The 24089-nt window shown below is 35.5% G+C and overlaps 1 protein-coding gene across 1 annotated transcript in view; it reads right to left on the bottom strand.

Annotated features, from left to right (window-relative positions):
• Nucleotides 1-15803: 15803 nt before the first annotated feature.
• LOC148301608 (tubulin beta-1 chain) overlaps nucleotides 15804-24089 on the bottom strand; it is a 19777-nt gene continuing 11491 nt past the window's right edge. The window contains exon 2 of the mRNA XM_088273007.1: nucleotides 15804-17436. Within this exon, the coding sequence (XP_088129133.1) occupies nucleotides 16150-17436 (1287 nt within the window). The 3' untranslated portion in view covers nucleotides 15804-16149. The remainder of the gene's footprint in view (nucleotides 17437-24089) is intronic.

The raw sequence follows: 24089 nt of genomic DNA on the forward strand, positions 1-24089 counted from the left end.
TTTGGCTTTTCACGCTTTGGTTTATCGATGAGGATGCCAGTTTCTTTCACTTTTTTCACAAGATAACGAACATACGGAGCTGACGGTGCTTCTCTTCTTCCAAAAACCGTACGCAATTTTCGCACACATTCTGCAACATTACCATGATTTTCAAAGTAATGTCGCAATATTTCCCAGCGTTGTTCAAGCGTATACACAACCATATTCGCTCAGCGGAAGGATAAAACTAATTATCTGTCAAATCAGACATGAGCTAAGTGTTACCATTCACGAAATAAGCACTAGTTGAAAAAAAAAACTTTAGATGGCGGACTCTATATATATATATATATATATATATATATATATATATATATATATATATATATATATATATATATATATATATATATATATATATATATATATATATATATAAATATATATATATATATATATATATATATATATATATATATATATATATATATATATATATATATATATATATATATATATATATATATATATATATATATATATATATATTTATATATATATATATATATATATATATATATATATATATATATATATATATATATATATATATATATATATATATATATATATATATATATATATATATATATATATATATATATATATATATATATATATATATATATATATATATATATATATATATATATATATATAAATATATATATATATATATATATATATATATATATATATATATATATATATATATATATATATATATATATATATATATATATATATATATATATATATATATATATATATTTATATATATATTCATATATATATTATCTAGATTACCGTCTCTATAAACGGTAATTTACTAGATAAATGAAAGGCCTTAATCGCAATAATATAATTCATTAAGCATCCGATTGTGCTGAGAATCGGTTGTTACCACACGCCCAATTTTTTTAAGAATTATAAAATATATTTTATAATTTATTTTTTAGGTTTTTTTTTCAAAACCATATAATTATTTCGAAGAAAAAAATTTTCAAACATTTTTTCAATACTAAAACGGTGTTTTAATGAAAAGTAAGTATTTATCGTATATTGGCTCTTATTAACGTTACGTACAACAAACCACTTATTTCATTCGAGTTACGCTTTAAAAAATGTAATGTTATAAATTACGTTTTTCTTTTTTTATTATTTAAACTCTTATTCGCATTCCCATGGTGCATAGGGCACTGCATCATATAAACGCAGTGTTATCTTGATCGTCAACATACCAAGGAAAGGTAATCAGCCCTCCGGTTTTACGTTTTTACCTCGATTATATTGATTGCTTTGAGCATATATTTATTCACCCTTTTTCGATTTCTAACGTTTAATAAATATTAATAAATAAATTCTCAATACAGCATCAGACTGATTTATATACGTCATCTAACAGGTAGTGGATGCGTTGAAAGAATTACGTTTTTCGTCAAATTTTAAATCAGTCGTTAAACGGCGTTCAAAGAGGCGAGCGTTCGCGTTACGGATCCAATAATTTCATTCAATTCTTTGGGAGAGTCATGAAAATCCATATCGGATAATTGGCTCGTAACAGTTATAGGAATAACATGTATATTTAACTGGTGTTACGGCCATTAACTGTGCGGGCCCAATGCAGGGGTTTCCAACGACTAATTGAAAAAATACACTATTATTATTTTTTTTTATATACATTTATTTAAATCACAATTTATACATATTTAGAACATTTTTTTTTGCAGAGACCCACCAAGCCACCTTGTGTGTCTTGTCAGTGGAGTTCTATTTTAATACATTTTTTATAGTTTTTAACGATTTTTACCTAATATAGACACAAAAAAGAGAAAAAATTAAGAACATAAACATTTTACAATTTTCATCAAATTAACTCTTGATCATTATTTACCCATTCCTTTATTTTGCCTTTGTTCCATATTTTATTTTGACCTCTAACATCCGTCGGCAACAAATTAAAAATGTTCGGAACGATATATTGCAGTGTTGGACTCCTATATTTATTGTTAATTCTTGGGACTATCATACTTTGTAATTAAATACAATTATATATATCGCAGTCGTACAGGAGAAAGTGACCAACTAACAAAACGTAAAATGTTCAGGAGGGCCATTTAAGTCACTTTTGCTTGGCAAGAAAATAAACATGAATGCAGTTAGTCATTTTTAACAAGTCAATATATTATACTTCCAAGTTTAAAATCCTTTGGGATGTTTTTTAGGGCAATATTAAGCTAGTAAGATATCAAATAGTCAATGATCACGTTTTTGAAAAAAATGCATTTGGTCACTTTCTCAACGAGAATATTGTATATATATGTATATGACTATGTTATATGTGAAATAATAAAAAATTAAAAAAAAAACAATTGAATTAAGAATTATTTCTTCATTTAAAATTTTCCAAATGACCTTTTTATAATCCGTAAATTATAAAATGCTCCACTTAATGATCTGTAATAAACCTTGCACATAATAATTTTCAAACACTTATCCGCACCCCAATGATGCATAGGGCACTGCATAATATAAACGCAGTGTTATCTTCATCGTTAACACATGAAGGAAAGGCGATAAGCCCTCCGCTTCAGGTACCAGTCCAGGGTAATATGGAATAAATATTAGAGTTAAAAAATCACTTGTATTTATTTGACCCACTTGGGAATCGAACCCGGGACCTCCAGAACGGTAGCCGAGCCTGCCGACCATTACACTACGGAGGCGGACAGAATGTCGCACATAATAAGAAAGGTAAATAAAAAATGCAATTTCCACCTAAAAATTGTTTATAAAATGGATTGGTAACCTCTGTTTAATGGAAACGAGTACCATTATGGTAACGAAGACGTCACAGTGGATGGTTCGCCAGTAGCTACTCGGAGTTCGGGTGTTTGGAGGTAGGTACTATACACTGCAAGCTGCAGGGACGACATACTTACACGACCGCTCTAACCTACAATTGTCATCAATCTGTTGCGGTTACCGATACCCATTTACCGGGGTAAATTGTAACATTACGCAGGTGATTCTGGTTAGGCTAGGTTAGGTTAGAGCTGCCCACAGGTCAGCTTCCCTGAGCTAACTGAAAACAGACCATAAACTACAAAATTCAATACAACATTTTGAGTGTGTCCAAATACTTGTTCACAAAATCTGGATTCTCTCCAATTACAGGAGTTATTTTCATATTATTTTTTGACATCCAAAACATACATACAGAACTTCCAAGAATTTGAGTAGTGTGGTTGTCAATAATGGGTAGAATTTGTGAATGTTACACGTGTGTAAAGTGATCACTTAAACCAACCTATGACGGTCGTCAGCCCCGTAAATGCCCAGACTTCCATATTCTTCTTCATCTTTGATGAAATGTCAAAAAATAAAAAATAAAAACAAAATTCAATTGTAAAAGTGTCTCAAATTGATATGAAACATGCTTCCTCCTTCCCTTTTCTATGGAAGAATATGGAAGTCGGAGCATCCCGGGACTTCTATTTATTTTCTTCACATGCCCAAACCATGTCAACAAGCCCTTTTTAATTTGCTGGATAGTGCTTATCTCAGCCTTGCATAATAATATTAATAATATTGCCATTTAATAATAATAAATCCCTTACCGCACCCCAGTGGTGCATAGGGCACTGCTTCATATAAACGCAGTGTTATCTCGATCGATTACACATGAAGGAAAGGTGATCAGCCCTCCACTTCAGGTACCAGTCCAGTGTAATATTGAATAAATATTAGAGTAAAAAAATCACTTATATTTATTAAACCCCCCTGAGAATCGAACCCGGGACCTCCAGAACGGTAGGCGAGCATGCTGACCATTACACTACGGAGGCGGACAATATTGCCATTTACTTATGAATAATTATTTACCATTTACTTGTGAAAGAGAGAAAGATATGACAGAACATATCGTACGCAATGAATCCCTGGAACAGGTGCAAGATTTTTTTATATCTAGGAAGCATGTTCACAAGGGATGGAAAAGTGGATAAGGATATTGAGAGAAGAGTGAATGCAGGGAATAGAACAAATGGTGCTTTGAACAGAGTGATTGCAAATAAAAATATGTCCATGGAAACCAAGCTAGCGGTTCACAACGGCGTGATGGTACCGACACTAATGTATGAAAGCGAATCATGGAACTGGCAAAGGAAGGACGAAAGCAGAGTGAACGCTGTTGAAATGCTGCAGACGAATGTGTGGAAAATCATTGTATGACAGAATTAAAAACGAAGATATAAGAAAGGAATGTAAGGCTGCACAAGGAATAATTGAAAAGATTAGGAAGAGTTCTTTCGGTATATATTTCGCCACATAAAAAGGCGATTCGATAAAGCTACGATCGCGTTCGAGTTGCATTCGCTGTTTTCCAAACAGGTCTTCAGCCTTGTGGTCCTCCCACGTGCGCCTGACTCACGTATCGCCGGTTCGCGTCCGCGCGTGGGTTCCCGAGGTAACTCAGTGTGGGGATGCCTCTTGTCGAGGCTTGTTAAGGCCTTACTCCCAAACATAGAATTCAATGAACGACCGGCTGCGCTAGACGTTACACGTCTCTCCACGCCGAATTAAAAAATATTTTATTTATTGTTTCGGCATTTACTTTGTGGTTAAACATGTTGAAATTATTAAAGAAAACACTTGTCTTTTTACCACTTGAGTTTAATGATGACAGCTAGTTTCGGAAGCTAAGCTTCCGTCTTCAGGTCTGAACGTTAAGTTTACGTTTAGACCTGAAGATGGAAGCTAAGATTCCGAAACTGGTTGTCATCATTAAACTCAATTGGTAAAAAAAACAAGTGTTTTCTTTAATACTTCAAAAAATATATACATATGGACAGATTTTTTAAAAATATTTATTGAAAAATATTTTTAGTTTTTTTTACTCCTTATTTTAATCCAAAAACCGTGATTATATATTATAATCACGGTTTTTGGATTAAATTCAACTTTTATTTACATATACATATATGATAATATGTGACGCGTTTCGTCTTATTAAGACGTTATGAAACGCGGTGTTTGATAATGTCTTAATAAGACGAAACGCGTCACATATTATCAAACAAGCTCCTCATACTCGCTCATACTCGCTCCTTTCAAGAACGTCATAAATCAAAAAACTTGATTTTTCAGGAGAACGTAAGTTTAAAAATATAATAAAATGTATTCAAAATAAATATCAAGCTACTTATTGAACTTATTACTGTGCAACAGATCTTTTTAGGTAAAACCTCAAGGTTTTTTCTCAATTTGAAAAATACTTAGTATATTTAAAAAAATAATTAAACAATACCTTTTCTTCAAAATGCAAAAACAACACTTTCTGCCCTGTAGCGGGTAAATATTAAGTTAAAAATATGCCGCTTTTTCTGGGATATAGTACATTTTCTGGGCATTCCAAAAACATGCACAACTGAAAATTGTCGATTTTTGATTTATGACGTTCTTAAAAGGAGTGCTCGATATATCACATGTAAATAAAAGTAGAATTTAATCCAATAACCGTGTTTAACTTTGGATATTAATATATCCAAAGTTAGGTAATCCTAATTCAAATTGTTAGGTAATCCTAACAATTTAATATGGAATTCTACCAACTGTCTGCAGTTACAATAAAAAAGTTATATTTTCAATACAAAAACGGTGTTGTAAGCAAAAGATTCAATGACGTTAAATATATTTTTTTTAATTGGATTTTTTTCAATAAATGTATTAAGAAGCCTGGCATAGATTTCGGAATGCCAAGATCATGAGAAGATCGAGAGAATAATACAATAAAGAGGTAGGGCCATACTACCATATATGGTCCATATGTCATACAGCCCACTGTCATGCTAATAGTACACCATTATAATCCTTATTACGCATTGTGTTTGAGGTTATATTATTATACATGCATATGTGCGTACTGTGATGCCTCGCCTAACGAAGACCTCGTATAACGAACATTTTTTTCATCAATTATGCCATGATATTTTCATTATATTGTTTATTTTTCAGTATTGTATAGAATAGTTATTATTACTAAATAAATACAATACAATTTATACGGACAAATACAATATTTCGACCATTGAAGGTCGATATATTGTATTTGTCCGCCTCCATAGTGTAATAATGGTCAGCACGCTCGGCTACCGCATCGAAGGTCCCGGGTTCGATTCCCAGGGGGGTTTAAATAAATATAAGTGACTTTTTCACTAAAATATTACCCTGGACTGAAGTGGAGGGCTGATCATCTTTCTTTCATGTGTTAACGATCATGATAACACTGTGTTTATATGATGCAGTGCCCTATGCACCATTGGGTGTGGATAAGGGTTTTTAGAAGAATTGTTATGGGGAAACGCGTTTCACATAACGAATTTTTCGCATAGCGAATTCGCTTCGTTGAACGAATTAAGTTCGTTATGCGAGGGATGACTGTAGTTAGGGGTGCCTCGTAGAGACGCTCCTGTGCCCATTGATACATTCTTCGCCCAGTCACTCGGAACGTTGCAAATGGTGACAGAAACTAAATTCGTGGCATTCTTTCAAATCTACATACTTATATATATTTTACTGTAATAACAGCCGGACAGTGTCTGGACTCAATTAACAGTTGACACATAAAGGAAAGACGGTCAGCCCTTCGCTTCAGGTACCAGTCCAGGGTAATATTGAAAAAATATTACAGTGAAAAAATCACTTAAATTTATTTGACCCCCCCCCTGGAAATCAACCCCGGGACCTCCAGTACGGTAGCCCAGCATGCTAACCATTACACTACGGAAGCGGACAAAAAATAGTGAGATACAAGACATAATATAAAGAAATAATGTGTTTTTTATTATTATTTATAAATAACTCTTACTATAATTAGATTATTTAAATTCCAAGTAGCATTAGTCATGTAAGCCTCCATTGCATTGCACAGCAATCATGTTGAATAGTGACCAAAATAGTCGTTAGTAATCTCTCTCCTGTCACCATAAATCTCAGTTTTGGGTCAAAGAATGCTAATCAAACGCCAATTTCTTCCGAAACGTCCCTGGAGAAAAACGGCTAAAGTCCTCTTCTTCTCCTTCATTTTGTAGATCCTCAGGATCTGTCTATACCTCCGCCTGTTCGGCTGTCCAAACTTAAAACACAGTAAGGGACATTTTTTGTAGTACGTTTTTTTTGCATTTTTGGACTAAATAGAATCTACTTAGTCCTAAAATGCAAAAAAACGTACTACAACAAAAATGTCCGTTACTGTGTTTTGAGTTTGGACAGCCGTGTTGCCTCTGGGATGTATATAGACTGCCAGCTAACTCCACTTTTTTGGAGGTCTGCCTGGGGGCCTGCGTCCCTCAGGAATTCCTTGAAGCCCGATACGTGGAAGTCTATTTTGATGAATGTGTATGAAGAAGAATGTGGAAGTCTGGATTAATTTATTATTTATTTATTTCAAAACATATTACATACATAAGTCATATATACATATAATATTTCCGATGAGAAATTTCTATTTCTCATTCTGGGACATGGGATTAACGTTAACAAGACTGGAATAAATAATACAGTAACAATATATATTTTTTAAATAATCAAAACTAATATACATGGCAAAATATAAAAACAATAAACAGGTATAACATAATAAATAGGCATAAGAAACATATTTAAAAGAAATAAATGAGAAAAACATAAGGTAAGAAACATATTCAAAATAAACAAATGAGAAAATATAAAAAACATAAGGTAAGAACAAAATAAGAAAATATGAACAACATAATCAATTAACATGACTCATAACCTGTCATAGGTTGGTTAAGTGATTACTTTACACACGTGCAACATTCACCATTCTACCCATGATAAGACAACCGCACTACTAAATTTTTTGGAACTCCTACATAAATATAAATATAATTATTAAGGCCCAAAATACGACAAATCGCAACTTATTTTTCTCTAAACCTAGGTGGTATATACACATATATATATATATATATATATATATATATATATATATATATATATATATATATATATATATATATATATATATATATATATATATATATATATATATATATATATATATATATATATATATATATATATATATATATATATATATATATATATATATATATATATATATATATATATATATATATATATATATATATATATATATATATATATATATATATATATATATATATATATATATATATATATATATATATATATATATATATATATATATATATACATACATATTTTTTTTTAATCGTGCGCGAAAAGACGTCCAACCTCTGGCGCGGTCGTCCGCGTTATAAAATTCAACATTTGAGATTAATTTCATGACACTACAACATACCTTTATGAGTTCACAACGTTCATCTTTGTAAAATTGAGAAAGCTTATATGTAGCAGAGACCCTTTTTTAAATGTAGGTATGCAGGATTTGAATCCCGGATTATTTTTATAAAAAACGCCTGAAAACGTGATTTTTATTTTCATTTTTTTTAAATTTATTAGTTGAATCTTTATCCGTTATTATTGTGAGCCGATTAGCATAATATTCACAGCATGTGTTCAGTGCTGAGTGTTGAACTCTCATTTCTACAATTTCCAATTTCTTCTGTATAAGTCTCTGTTACGTCTATTCGAACCTACTTCTTGTATCTCACTATCATAACACAACTACAATAGTACTCAGGGCTGGTACTTGCAAAATAATAAATATGTATATCGTAGTCGCACAGGAAAAAGTGACCAACTAACAAATCGTGAAATGTTCAGGAGGGCCATTCAAGTCACTTTTGCTTGGCAAGAAAATTAACATCAATGCAGTTAGTCATTTTTAACAAGTCAATATATTATACTTCCAAGTTTAAAATCCTTTGGGATTTTTTTCAGGGCAATATTAAGCTAGTAAGATAACAAATAGTCAATGATAACGTTTTTGTAAAAAATGCACTTGGTCACTTTCTCCTGTATGACTACGATATGTTTATAATTATATATACTATAATAAAATGAAGGCAGGTTGTACAACTTAATTGCATAATAATTAAATTTCTTTTGACCAAGAGAGGTATGTTCTTGGTTTTGTTTGATCCGATTTTGTGTTTCGAATCTTGTAGTTTTATGTATGTTACCATAATAAAGTGGTTGATTGTGATGTGTGTGCTTTGCTGGAGGGTGATTTCTTGTGTAGTGGGAGAGTTTTATATATATATATATATATATATATGTGTGTGTGTGTGTGTGTTTAGCTCATTCATTCATTGTATATTCTTTCTTAATTTCATTTTTTTCTAATATCAGTAGCACTAATTATAATATATACAACAATAACAATAACGCATATAAATAATTATACCATATTTAGTTAAGTTATAATAATAATACCAAAAGTATCGTTAGGTGGGGACGACAACGAAGGCGATACTGGAATGATCATGTAAACAGAATGTCAGATGACAGACTTCCACGTATCGCCCTTCAAGGTAACCCTGAAGGGCGCAGACCCCCAGGCAGACCTCCAAAAAGGTGGAAAGACAGCTGGGAGTCAACATCCCAAGAGCGACAAGCGGAGGCACAAACAGATCCTTAGGACCTACAAAATGAAGGAGAAGAAGAAGACCAATAATATTATTTTATATACAAATGCAAAATAATACATTTATTTGTTTTCAGCCGAGTAGGCACCACTTGTGATGACGCTGCACAGTGTATAGGTACCCATCGCTCTTCTTATCAATATTATTGTACCGTGTATGGGTACCTTACGCTCGGCGTATAATAATAATTGTACCGTGTATAGGTACCCAACGCTTGCTTATTAATATTATTGTACCGTGTATGGGTACCCAACGCTTGCTTATTAATATTATTGTACCGTGTATGGGTACCTTACGCTCGGCGTAATATTATTGTACCGTGTATGGGTACCCAACGCTCGGCTTATTATTATGCATTGTATTTCTCGTGGGCGGCGTCATCGGAGACGACCAAATATGGCGAAAGGCAGTGTGGCGCCTGCGTCTGCTGCGAATTATCAGGAATAATGTGTCGAGTACCTACCTAGGTACTAGGTACCTACTCGACAGCCGCTGGAGCGCGACAGGCAACACTAGCGCGAGAGAGAGATAATATAATTTTGTCAGAAAAATGATATAATTAGCGGTTTTTAACCCCTGCCTTATTGTGCATATAATAACGATTTTTTTTATTTATTTATTTTTCAGAACAGTTACATGAATACATTAACATTAATGTGTAACAAAAAACAGGTATTTGTAACACAAATAATTTCACATGTCACTCATTCCTTTCAACAACGTCATGTATAAAAAACTTGATTTTTCAGGAGATCGTTTTTTTAAGTTTAAAATTTTTATTAAATGTATTAAAAATAAATATCAAGCCACTTATTGAACTTTTTACTGTGCAACAGATCTTTTTAGGTAAAAATCTGAAGGTTTTTTCTCCATTTAAAAAATATTTAGTTTATTTAAAAAAAAAAATTAAACAATAACTTTTCTTCAAAAGACAAAAACAACACTTTCTCTCCTGTAGCGGGTAAATATTAAGTTAAAAATATGTCGCTTTTGCTGGGATATGGTACATTTTCTAGGCTTTCCGAAAACATACACAACTGAAAATTTACGATTTTTATATATGACGTTGTTGAAAGGAGTGAGCGATATGTAGTTTAATATAAATACCTGGATGAGGGAAGGGAGGGAGGAAAAGGGTAAGTTCAAAGCTCCAAGATAAATTATGTGAAAATTGGGACACACTACGATATGAATATTGACTTACTATGTACGCGATCTCAGTACTGATAATGTCAAATAGAACATATAAAAAAATATTTAATAAACCCCCCCCCCTGGCTATCGAACTCGGGACCTCGTGCTGACCATTACACTACGGGACGGACCGTAATTATTATTAATTTAATTAATTAAACCATATCCGCTCCCTAGGTGGAGCATATGGAGTCCACAAACTGTCTCCAGGATTTTCTGTCGGCTGCCAGCTCCCTTGCATCCTCCCAAGTCAGATCCGCGTCCCGAAGCTCTGACGAGAACTCCCGACGAATTGTCAGCAGTGGTCGTCCTGGGCGGCGCGAACCTGATGCCTTGTAAGAGGCAAGCTTGATTAAGGCTCTCAGGAGGCATGCGGAGTATATGGCCAAGCCATGTACTCTGCATGCCATTTATTATTATAGTCCCCATTATTATAAATATAGTGCCCTATGCACCATGTTTGAATTTAAGGACTAGATAAGAAAGAGGAAGAAGGGTCGGGTGACATCGCTACAAATTAGCGTGAAATGGAGGACACGCGAACTGATCACGGAATATACTCATTTGCGCTGTAATTTAGCGTTCCGCTTCCTGAAAACTGAATTTTCAGGCGAGCGACCGTCGGCGTGACTCACCGGTGACATCATGGCAGGATGACGTCACCCATCCCACCCACCCCACCCGAAAGGCCCGCTCATAATGACGTCACCCACCCCACCCTACACTACCCGAAAGGCCTACTTCATGTTGAACCGATTGCCATTGCATATTAATACAAGCAATAAGTACATTTTTAGATTATTTTGTATTTTTTTTTAAATTATTTAATCAAGGATATAATAGTGTTTTTTCTTTGCATATTTTTTGTGTTTTCGTGTACTAGAATTACATGCTATTATTTTTTAAAGTATTTTAATATTTTCTATATTTTTGATTTCCGTAGCGAGGTTTACAATATTTGAATTGCCATTCTAGTTTTTTTTAAATGTTTTATATATATATATATATATATATATATATATATATATATATATATATATATATATATATATATATATATATATATATATATATATATATATATATATATATATATATATATATATATATATATATATATATATATATATATATCTACCTTTATACTGTAAATTGTTATTGTATCTATTGTATGTAATGTATATAATCTAATAATAATTTTAAAAAAAAAACAAATAATAATAAAATGAAAACATTGTATTAACATGCAAGTATTTCAGCTCAACACAGGCAATGCCTAAATAGCCGTAATACATATTACGGTAAAAAAATGTCTGTATCTATAAAATAAATAAATAAATAAATAATAATTTTGGATATATTACCCACCAATTAAATATGGAATTCCACCAACTGTCTGCAGTTACAATAAACAAGCTTGGGTGATTTTTTGAAGTGAATTGAAAATTTTAATAAACGGATATTAACACACATTACATATAATATACAATATATACATATACCACATGTAACAATGATTAAAGAAAACACTTGTTTTATACCACTTGAGTTTTATTAAAGACTACTAGTTTCGGAAGCTAAACTTCCATCATTCAGGTCTGAACAATAACAGAAATAATAATGTTATTATTCAGTCCTGAATGATGGAAGTTTAGCTTCCGAAACTAGTAGTCTTTAATAAAACTCAAGTGGTATAAAACAAGTGTTTTCTTTAATCATTGTAACATGTCTAACCGCAAAATGCCGAAACAATAAATAAAATACCACATGTAATGTGTTAAATAAATTTCGCATCCAAAAAAGAGATTAAATACACAAAAAAAAGCCATGTTTTTTGGATTCTGTTAAATGTCTCGGTTTGACTGGGGCGACTCTTCCACCCTTTCACATTGAAGAACGTTTATTTATTTACAACGGGGATGTTTTTATGACTCACGGCTTGATATAAAACGCAGTTCTCACATTAACCTCCGTACTAAGCGCAAAGGGTGTAACTGACATTCGTACATACATATCGAAATTTGAGTAGTGTGGTTGTCAATGATGGGTAGAATAATGAATGTTGCACGTGTATAAAGTGATCATTTTAAACGGACTATGACAGGTCATAGGTCTTGTAAAAATTCAACCATGCTTTTCTTCATCAATGTTGAGACATCAATATAAAAATTGAAATATCGCTCACTCCTTTCAAGAACGTCATAAATCAAAAATCGTCAATTTTCAATTCTGTATGTTTTCAGAATGCCCAGAAAATGTACTATATCCCAGCAAAAGAGGCATATTTTCAACTTAATATTTACCCGCTACAGGGTAAAAAGTGTTGTTTTTGCATTTTGAAGAAAAGGTATTGTTTAATTATTTTTTCAAATAAACTAAATATTTTTCAAATGGAGAAAAAACCTTCTGGTTTTACCTAAAAAGATCTGTTGTACAGGAAAAAGTTTAATAAGTTGCTTGATATTTATTTTTAATAAATTTAATTATATTTTTAAACTTCAAAAACGATCTCCTGAAAAATCAAGTTTTTTGATAAATGACGTTGTGAAAGGAGTGAGCGATATAATATTACCTCTTCGGCGGTTGGCCGGCGAATGAGTTCTGTCTTTGCGAATATCCCCTCAAATGTAATTTTAAAGGTTATTCAATATGATTAGATAACCTCGGGTCGCCATGCAGAGATTATGGAGTATTTTCACAACTCGTGTTTTAACACTTTAACCTTTAGGTTAAATGACTCATTTTCCTATTCGCTGTGTAGATACCCCCTCTGCGGTTAGTGCGGCCGTATCTGTGTGGCCAGACGGATCGATACTGTTGGGACGAGTACTATTTCTAGGTACCTACTTCTGCAATACATTTACCTATGTAGGTACGATTTGCTCTATGGAAGTGACTGTTTTTATTTGCTAGCGGAAACAGTTCGAGAAAATGGCGACGCCATGATGCCTTCCATTTCGTCGATTTGAAAAAATATATTAAAACATAATATCTGCTGCTTTGATTACTGCAGTATGGATGAATTACAATATAAAAACTAACTATCACACCGCTTCCGCAGGTAGGCAGAGAGAATCGAATGCCACACTACTCTGTCTTTGCAAATATTCTTCGCCTCTTCTACGTTCATCTCCTCATACATACCCGAAGATTATTACGACTCCTGACCCAGCGGCTTTCAAGTATTTGACATACCTGTTTATTTTGACCCCCCTGGGAATCGAACCCAGTACCTCCAGCACGGTAGCCAAACGCGCTAAACACTGCATTACGGAGTTGGATAAGCCGTTATTTCATTTCAGTAATACATGTCTTATAATTGATCAATGAAATATTATTGGATAGTTACCCATTGTCGAACGTTTGACTCGAACTGCTATGGTTTTTCTACTTCTTTTTTTTTAAAATTATTTATATATATATATATATATACATATATATATATATATATATTATTTATATATATATATATATATATATATATATATATATATATATATATATATATATATATATATATATATATATATATATATATATATATATATATATATATATATATATATTTTGAGTGTGTCCAAATACTTGTTCACAAAATCTGGATTATCTCCAATTACAGGAGTTATTTTCGTATTATTTTTTGACATCTCATCAAAGATGAAGAAGAATATGGAAGTCTGGGTATTTACGGGGCTGACGACCGTCATAGGCTGTAATTAATAAAAAGCTTCTTTACATCTCACCAATAGATGTCTCTAGTGAAGTTCTAGTGATTCAAGAACAAGGTTTCTAAATTGGTTCATACATATAGAACTTCCAAGAATATGAGTAGTGTGGTTGTCAATAATGGTTAGAATTGGTGAATGTTACACGTGTGTAAATCCCCCAGTTTTGTATGTAGTTCAAGTCTTTTTTATGTGACTCACTGTGGAACGTATCTATCGCATAAAAAGAGACCCAAGTGTATGTATTTCTTTATAATTTTATTTACTAATAATAATATTGATGCTACATATGAATATATTGATACTACGTGTCAATATATGAATAGCTATGTATCAGTTTAATGTGTTTACTGGTTTGCTGTTGCCTTAAAGCACTTATAACTACTTTAGCTCTAAATTAAATCTGCCTATTAACCTTCTTAACTTTTGCTATATTTTATTCTTGCTGTTTACTTATAACTCATTCAACATTTGTGAAATTTTGTAATTGGAATGTTACAATTACCTGTTTTATTTGTTATTCATTATTGTAAATGCATTTATGTTAATGTTCTGTTCAATTTCTAAATAAATAAAATAAAATAAATTATCCAAGTCTCCCATAACTGTCACAACTCCGCCATCTTAGTTTTTCTCTGTCGCTCTCTGCATTATCGGCGGAACACTTTTCAAATTCAAAAATCAAAGAATACATTTCTTTTCGTTTACATGGGTAGGTAGGTACCTACTCTGTGTTCGTACGTGGTCAGGTACCATCTTGCGCGAGTACTTACTTTGCTTATACGACATCTAGATTCTCGGAATTGCCGCGCGGCCCATATTAGGCCTGCATTTCGTAATCTCAATTTAGCCAGAATTGGAGATCTCCTTCCCCGCAATATGTAAACCTGTATGGCTTTTAATAATAAAATGTCGAGAAGTTCGAATGTCGCCATCTTGTCGCAGCAAGTAGGTGCGTGCAACTAAGCAGGGTCGCCAATGCTGCTTGTTTAGAATGACAAAAAATGTCATCAACTACTTGGCGATGTATTTATTTATACAGCGGAACAGTGCCCAATTATTTTCCGCGTCATTTATTTGACCTTTTCAAAAAGTTATTGTGGAAACAGTTGACTTAAAGTTGACTTTAAGCCTTGGTTCTAGTGTTGCACGCAAGTCAACTAGCAAGTTTGTTGGTTTGGGAGTGGAGGGAGGGGGGTTTGGTCGGGGATGCAAGATGAAACGAGCGTATATAAAATGATATAGGCGTCTTTAATAATGAACGAATTAATCAAGAAACCTAAATGACAAGTAGATGCTCGAATGACAAGAGATGATGACAAATCGTAGAAAAGAAATAAAAAGTTTTTATAAATATTAGAGATGACGAGACAGGCTTAAAAAGAAAAGACGTCCCTCTCGCGGGGAGAGCGGACTGCGTCGGGGAATGTTTTTATATTCGGACAGGAAATGTACAAATTGTTAAATATAAAAAGTTGACGCGCGATGATGGTGACGGATGACAGCGGGCGGCGCAGTAGGAAATAAAGGAAGCTGCTCGCTCCGGCGGTCGAGGGTGGCGAAGGTGTGGGAGCTTAGTTCTCGTCCACCTCGGCCTCCTGCTCCTCGTCGAACTCGGCCTCCTCGTCGGCGGTGGCCTCCTGGTACTGCTGGTACTCGGACACGAGGTCGTTCATGTTGGACTCGGCCTCGGTGAACTCCATCTCGTCCATGCCCTCGCCCGTGTACCAGTGGAGGAAAGCCTTGCGGCGGAACATGGCGGTGAACTGCTCGGAGATGCGCTTGAACAGCTCCTGGATGGCGGTGGAGTTGCCGATGAAGGTGGCGGACATCTTGAGGCCGCGCGGCGGGATGTCGCACACGGCCGTCTTCACGTTGTTGGGGATCCACTCCACGAAGTAGGAGGAGTTCTTGTTCTGGATGTTGAGCATCTGCTCGTCCACCTCCTTCATGGACATGCGGCCGCGGAAGATGGCGGCCACGGTGAGGTAGCGGCCGTGGCGCGGGTCGCAGGCCGCCATCATGTTCTTGGCGTCGAACATCTGCTGCGTGAGCTCGGGCACGGTGAGCGCGCGGTACTGCTGCGAGCCGCGCGACGTGAGCGGCGCGAAGCCGGGCATGAAGAAGTGCAGGCGCGGGAAGGGCACCATGTTGACGGCCAGCTTGCGCAGGTCGGCGTTCAGCTGGCCCGGGAAGCGCAGGCAGGTGGTCACGCCCGACATGGTCAGCGACACCAGGTGGTTCAGGTCGCCGTACGTGGGCGTGGACAGCTTGAGCGTGCGGAAGCAGATGTCGTAGAGGGCCTCGTTGTCGATGCAGTACGTCTCGTCCGTGTTCTCCACCAGCTGGTGCACGGACAGCGTGGCGTTGTAGGGCTCCACCACGGTGTCGGACACCTTAGGCGACGGCACCACGGAGTACGTGTTCATGATTCTGTCGGGGTATTCCTCGCGGATCTTGCTGATGAGCAGCGTACCCATGCCGGAGCCGGTGCCGCCGCCCAGCGAGTGCGTGAGCTGGAAGCCCTGCAGGCAGTCGCAGGACTCGGCCTCCTTGCGCACCACGTCCAGCACCGAGTCCACCAGCTCGGCGCCCTCCGTGTAGTGGCCCTTGGCCCAGTTGTTGCCGGCGCCGGACTGCCCGAACACGAAGTTGTCCGGTCGGAAGATCTGCCCGAAGGGTCCGGAGCGCACGGAGTCCATGGTGCCGGGCTCGAGGTCCACTAGGATGGCGCGCGGGACGTACTTAGAGCCGCTGGCCTCGTTGTAGTATACGTTGATGCGCTCCAGCTGCAGCTCCGAGTCGCCGTGGTAGGCGCCGGTGGGGTCGATGCCATGCTCGTCGGAGATGATTTCCCAGAACTGCAAACAAAAGAGAAACCTCATCAGTCGCGCCTCGCCATTTCTACGCTCTCCGGTCTACTTTCCTCACCCTCGCGCAGAACCGGTTCCTACCCCCTATATATTCCCTAACATTCCCTATCTAATCAAGCAGCGCAGGTAGGGGACGGCAGGTGCCCGGTGACAGGTACGACCAGACATACAAATGGCGTCGCATGACCGGAGTAGCGCCCGGAGCCGTTTGATTTACCGCCGCCGTTTACGAAAAACTCGCAAATGTACTTCATATTACGTAACGCGAATATAATTATCGCTGTAACACGGTCACCGGTGCAGGATCGCCATGTACGGCAAAATATGTATGCACAAAGCGGAGGCACGCTATGAATCAGCCCGAATGATGTCATTCGTATTCCAGTCGGGCGATCGAATAAGGTACCCGTGGCAAAAAATGCCTCTAACATTATTATCCGTCACACACACATAACTCCAACCTTTTTTTTTTAATATTTAATAATTGCCTTAAAAAATTAACCTTGCGTTATTATGTACAAGGATTTATAGCATACTTAGTTTATTTATATGTCTTAAAAATGATAGTGGATGTATACATGTAGTTCATAATAAATTAATAAGGTCACAATAGATTCAATATTTTATATCAATCAAGATTTGTCACATAGCTCAGAACTTCTATATTCTTCTTCATCTTTGATGAGATGTAAAAAAAAAATATAAGTAATTTTTACTTTGATATTTATTATCGTGAATAATTGTGGGGTGATTTTAAGACAACGTCTGGGTAGTTTGGTCAGCATGACGCATGCCATAAGTCAATTCCTTCATTGTTATTCATTTGGGCGATAGAACGCCGGAGGAAGTATGACTCCGTCGGACGAATAATAAAATAAACAATCCCGAACGTGACGCGCGTGCGACCGGCGCGCGTACTGTCTTCCGAGAGGAAAGCCGAATGGAGAGCGGCCTATTGTATTGCACACGTTGACAATGAAGTATGAATATGGACCATTATTCAAAGCGCCGAGAGATCGATGAGAAAAATTAGAGAAATATTCTAAAACTCACTAATTGATTCGGCTGTCACTTTGTGGTAAAATCTATCCATTTTTAATTAATGTTTTACTTAGTAAATATCACTTTTTCTAAAAATCTACTGTGACACGCGTTTCGATGCACGGTGTTTGAAAATGACGCGGAATGCATCGAAACACGTGTCACGGTAGATTTTAAGAAAATGTGGTATTTACTAAGTAATACATTATTTTTTGACATCTCATCAAAGATGAAGAAGAATATGGAAGTCTGGGCATTTACGGCGCTGACGACCGTCATAGGCTGGTTTAAGTGATCACTTTACACACGTGTAACATTCACCAATTCTACCCATTATTGACAACCACACTACTCAAATTCTTGGAAGTTCTATATATATATGAACCAATTTAGAAACCTTGTTCTTGAATCACTAGAACTTCACTAGAGACATCTATTGGTGAGATGTAAAGAAGCTTTTTTATTAAGTTGAAACTGAAAATACTTGTGAACAAGTATTTGGACACACTCAAAATGTTGTAAGTAATACATTAATTAAAAATTCTAAAACTCGACAAAAAATTTATGACAAAAGATGAAGAAGAATTATGGAACTCACAACATTTTGAGTGTGTCCAAATACTTGCGCACAAATCTGGATTATCTCCGATTAGGAGTTATTTTTACATTGTTGACATCGCAACAAAGATGAAGAAGAATATGGAATTCACAACATTTTGAGTGTGTCCAGATACTTGTTCATAAATCTGGGATTCTCCGCGTATTTTTTATATTTTTGACATCTCAACATAGATGAAGAAGAACATGGAAATCTGGGTATTTACAGGGTCATCCAAATAAAAGGATCTCTGGTAAATAAGAGCTTTCTCAATAAAACTGTAGATGGCTCTAGTAAACTCACATGTAGAGTGCCATGAGATTAACGATATATGCAGGAGTTCCAAAAATTTGAGTAGTGTGATTTTCTTCGTTCTTCACTCATCCAATCATTATATCCCAATTTTACTGTGAATTTACATTTAATAAACTTTCTATATGCCTGCGTATAATCACGATCAAGATAACACCGCGTCGATCCTCTGTGGTGCCCCATGCACCATTTAGTGGGCACAAGAATATGATAATAGAAAAATTAAACATTTAATAGTGTTAGCTTTGTATTACTAATTGATGACGAAAAGAAGCGGTTTTCACAGAGAACAGTTTTTCATCGCTAATTATGCATTGTGTCTGATATTTACTATGTATATTTTCATGTATGGGTAAACGAGTACCTGTATGTATAATCTGGTGTGCAAATTATGGCTTGATATGGCGGTGAAAGGTTCGCTAGTGTTTAGTTTAGACCCGGCGTGGCCCCAGAGTTCACTCTCTCCTCTACTCTCTATCGAGAGAAAGATAAAAAGTCTGAATACTGTGAAAATTCCATCTATCTAATAACTACTCGCACATGAAGGGAATCCACAAACATTGCATGTTTACATGAAATATATATCTTTGAAAAAATAATGCAATATGGATGCTCAATAATAGGCAGAATGGTGAACGTTACACAAGTGTATAAAGTGAGCACTTAACCCAGTCAAATGCAAGGCAGTGCCCTGGGATGTTCAGGCGTCCATTTTTTTCTTCACTTAAAAACGATTACTTTCAATATATTTTTTAAAATTCTAACTTTTTTTTTATAAAATACAATATAACGATGTAATTTTGTCACCTTTCCTTCATGTGTAATCGATCGAAATAACACTGCGTTTATATGAAGCAGTGCCCTATGCACCATTGGGGTGCGGTAAGGGATTTATTATTTATTATTTAAATTTGTCAAGTTAAAGGTCTAATTTCATCTGTTGAACGTCCAATTTGATTTGTAAGGTGTCCAATTTTATTTTTTGAAAAATGTAAAATTTGAAGCGAAAAGCCTATTTTAAGAGAAAAAGGCTAGTGTAACAAACAATTATTTTTCTCGCACTTGCAAGTGTTCAATTCGTAAATGTTTTAAATTAGTAAATTGGATAATCTTCACATATTAATTGAGAACAATTTATTATCATTTAACTGAGACGTGTGACACTAGGAGGTCGTTAATTGAAACGAATGGAGGCTTTACTTACTAAAAATACTAAGTTAATATCTTCGGAATTCGCTCACTCCTTTCAAGAACGTCATAAATCAAAAATCCGTTATTTAGTTTGTCACGAAAAATTCAAAAAATTATACATGGGCAATGGATGGAATTGAAACCCCGAATTATAATAACGATGTCTTTAAAAATTAATAATAATAATAAATAATAAAACCCTTATCTGCACCCCAATGGTGCATAGGGCACTGTGTCGTATTAACGCAGTGTTATCTCGATCGTTTACGCATGAAGGAAAGGTGATCAGCCCTCCGCTTCAGGTACCAGTCCATGGTAATATTGAATAAATATTACAGTGAAAAAATCACTTATATTTATTTTACCCCCCTTAGGAATCGAACCCGGGACCTCCAGAACGGTAGCCGAGCGTGCTGTCCATTACACTACGGAGGCGGACAAAATAATATCTCTACCTTTTATGGGAAAAAATAAAAAAAAGGCTGACTAAAATTTAAAAATTAAGTCAGTATATATCCAGATTTTTGGATTCGATCACTGAAAGCTAATCACGCAAACCAATGAACAAATTCGTTGTGTATTTCAAGGTAGAGAGAGACCCATTAGACAATTTGACATGAAAAACTTAATCTAAGAAAAAAATACAAACCGAGCTTAGTACCAAATACAATTATAATCGGGTGACCAAAAAAAGCACCAGCCACATACGAGCCAAGTCAAATATTCCTCGGATGTGGCTGCGACAAGCTAGCCGGCACAATCGATCGTTAAATCCGCCTCGCTTGAACTATAGTAGGTGCGGTGCGGCCAGACGTTAAAATATGGATTTCCAGTACCTACGCGGCATTTTCCCAGCGAATAAATCCATATAGTGCCTACCTACGTGGCCGTATGGAGAAACATGCTTTTAAAAAACTATTATATGTGTCGCCTACTTTCAACGTCATATACAAAAAAAAAACTCGATTACACAGGAGATCGTTTTTAAAGTTTAAAAATATAATAAAATGTATTAAAAATAAATATCAATCCACTTATTGAACTTTTTACTGTGCAACAGATCTTTTTAGGTAAAACCTGAATGTTTTTTCTCCATTTAAAAAAATAATTAGTACATTAAAAAAATAATTAAACAATACATTTTCTTCAAAATGCAAAAACAACACTTTCTGCCCTGTAGCGGATAAATATTAAGTTTAAAATATGCCGCTTTTGCTGGGATATGGTACATTTTCTGGGCATTCCGAAAACATGCACAACTGAAAATTGACGATTTGTGATATACAGTATGACGTTGTTGAAAGGAGTGAGCGATATGTGTCGCCTACCTTCAAAATCCGCCAGATCCATGTAAGTCGATTTTACAAAAAATGCACAATTCTCCGGGTAACATTCTATCTTTAGATAAAATAAATATTTTAAACATTAAAACCCACAATTGGCATTCCGATAGAGTATTTACTTTAAAATCTTATAAAATTGGATCTGGCGGATTTTGAAAGTAGGCGACAAATATGGTATACGATGGAGAAATATGCTTTAAAAATATATTTCGTATATATAAGCAGGGCCACTGTCGCTCAAACTACGCGTTTCATTGGCATATGGCGTAGGAAGACGAAATTATAGTACTCGCTGATGTATAAAAGCGATAGAAATTATTGGTTCAAGACCACTCCCGTATACAGCGAAGGCGTGGGCAGGGAAAAATATAAATGGATCTCAGTCAGACGGGAGGAATATCTAATTTAACATACTCAACCTATAAAGGATTGTATTAGACTCGTGAAGTGTTTATAACAGCCGATATAATCAATATTTTCATTGATCATTGATCTTTTGGAAAATTCGCCTTAGAAAAAACGTTATTTTCGTAAGTTGGCAATGAATGACGTCACAGAAACAATGGAGTTATTTTAATATTGGTAACATTGCTAAATTATTGGCGGCCCTATTTGTTGTTGTCAAGTCAGAGACAGTTTTTGGTGTAGCTCAAAAATTTGCGAACAAGGATTTGGACACATCCAAAATGTTGTGCATATAATAGCTGGATCAAATTATAAGCGCCATAATTAAAATTAAAAAAAATTCAGGCGTTTGCCAGTATGTAAAATAATCTGGATAGGATCTTGGATACATGTAAATAAAAAGGTAGATTTTAAGAAATAGTATTTACTAAGTAAAACATTAATTAAAAATGGTAAGATTTTACCACAAAGTGACTGCCGAATCAATTAATGAAAAAGAGGGTGTGTGTTAAATAAAAGCTTTCTCGAACCGACCATAGATGGCTCCGGTGAACTCACAAGCGTCAAGAGATTTATGATGTATATATGAGTTACAAAAAATTATGTATATATGAGTAGTGTGGTTCTCATTCATGGGTAGAATGGTGAATGTTACACGTGTATAAAGTGATCACTCCAACCAAGCCACGGAAAACTACCATATTCCCAAGCAATTATATAATTCCCAAGCGGTAGAACCCAAAATGCCGCACTGCGACGACGGCCCCTGGTGACACATACACAACATTAACAACGACGGAATCACATTAATATTTTCAATATGTTACCCTGAAATGAAGCTTCGTGTGATAGACATCTCGTCTTCACTTCAATTTACGAATGGCAATCATCTTTCTGACGCATCTTTCTGACGCGGTGCCCTATGGACCATCGGGTGAGGATGTGGGGCTGAAAGAAGAAGACGCCGCGCTGGAATCTGGAGAGAAAGAAGAAAAAAGCACGTGCCAATGTGAAATACGACATTTATTGTTTCAGTATACGTGCACAATGATTGATGGAGAAACGGGTTGATGCGGTGTTGCGTTGATCGGATGGCGCGGGGAAGTGAACAGCCTAATTTGGCTACAGACAATACGTTTTTTTTTTAAATCTGTATGAATTTTTTTTAAATCTGTATAAAAGAAACGAGAGAGATAATAATATAATAATAATAATAATAATGTGTCCGCCTCCGTAGTGTAATGGTCAGCACGCTCGGCTACCGTACTGGAGGTCCCGGGTTCGATTCCCAGTGGGGGGTGAAATAAATATAAGTGTTTTTTTCACTATATTCAATATTACCCTGGACTGGTACCTGAAGCGGAGGGCTAATCACCTTTCCTTCATGGGTTAACGATCAAGATAACACTGCGTTTTTATGATGCAGTGCCCTATGCGCCATGGGGTGCGGATAAGGGTTAGAAGAAGAAGATGATGACTACGCGTGTTGAGAGATGTATCGGGCAGTGTATTGGTCGTAAACGATCGCAAACGCAGACTTGTATTCCGAGTGTAAAAATAGACCAACTGCATTCCTAAACTCCAAGATGAGAGAATTAGTGAGCCGGCGTTGTTCAATTGTGTTCTGGGTTCGATGGCGCGAGGCGGAGGGCAATTTAGGATATAATATAGGGTCCGCCATCTAAAGTTTTTTTTTTCAACTAGTGCTTATTTCGTGAATGGTAACACTTAGCTCATGTCTGATTTGACAG

Source organism: Brachycentrus maculatus, unplaced genomic scaffold, assembly GCF_059751285.1.
Source record: "Brachycentrus maculatus isolate JH-2025_06_01 unplaced genomic scaffold, ASM5975128v1 h1tg000536l, whole genome shotgun sequence".
Taxonomy (NCBI): Eukaryota; Metazoa; Arthropoda; class Insecta; order Trichoptera; family Brachycentridae; genus Brachycentrus; species Brachycentrus maculatus.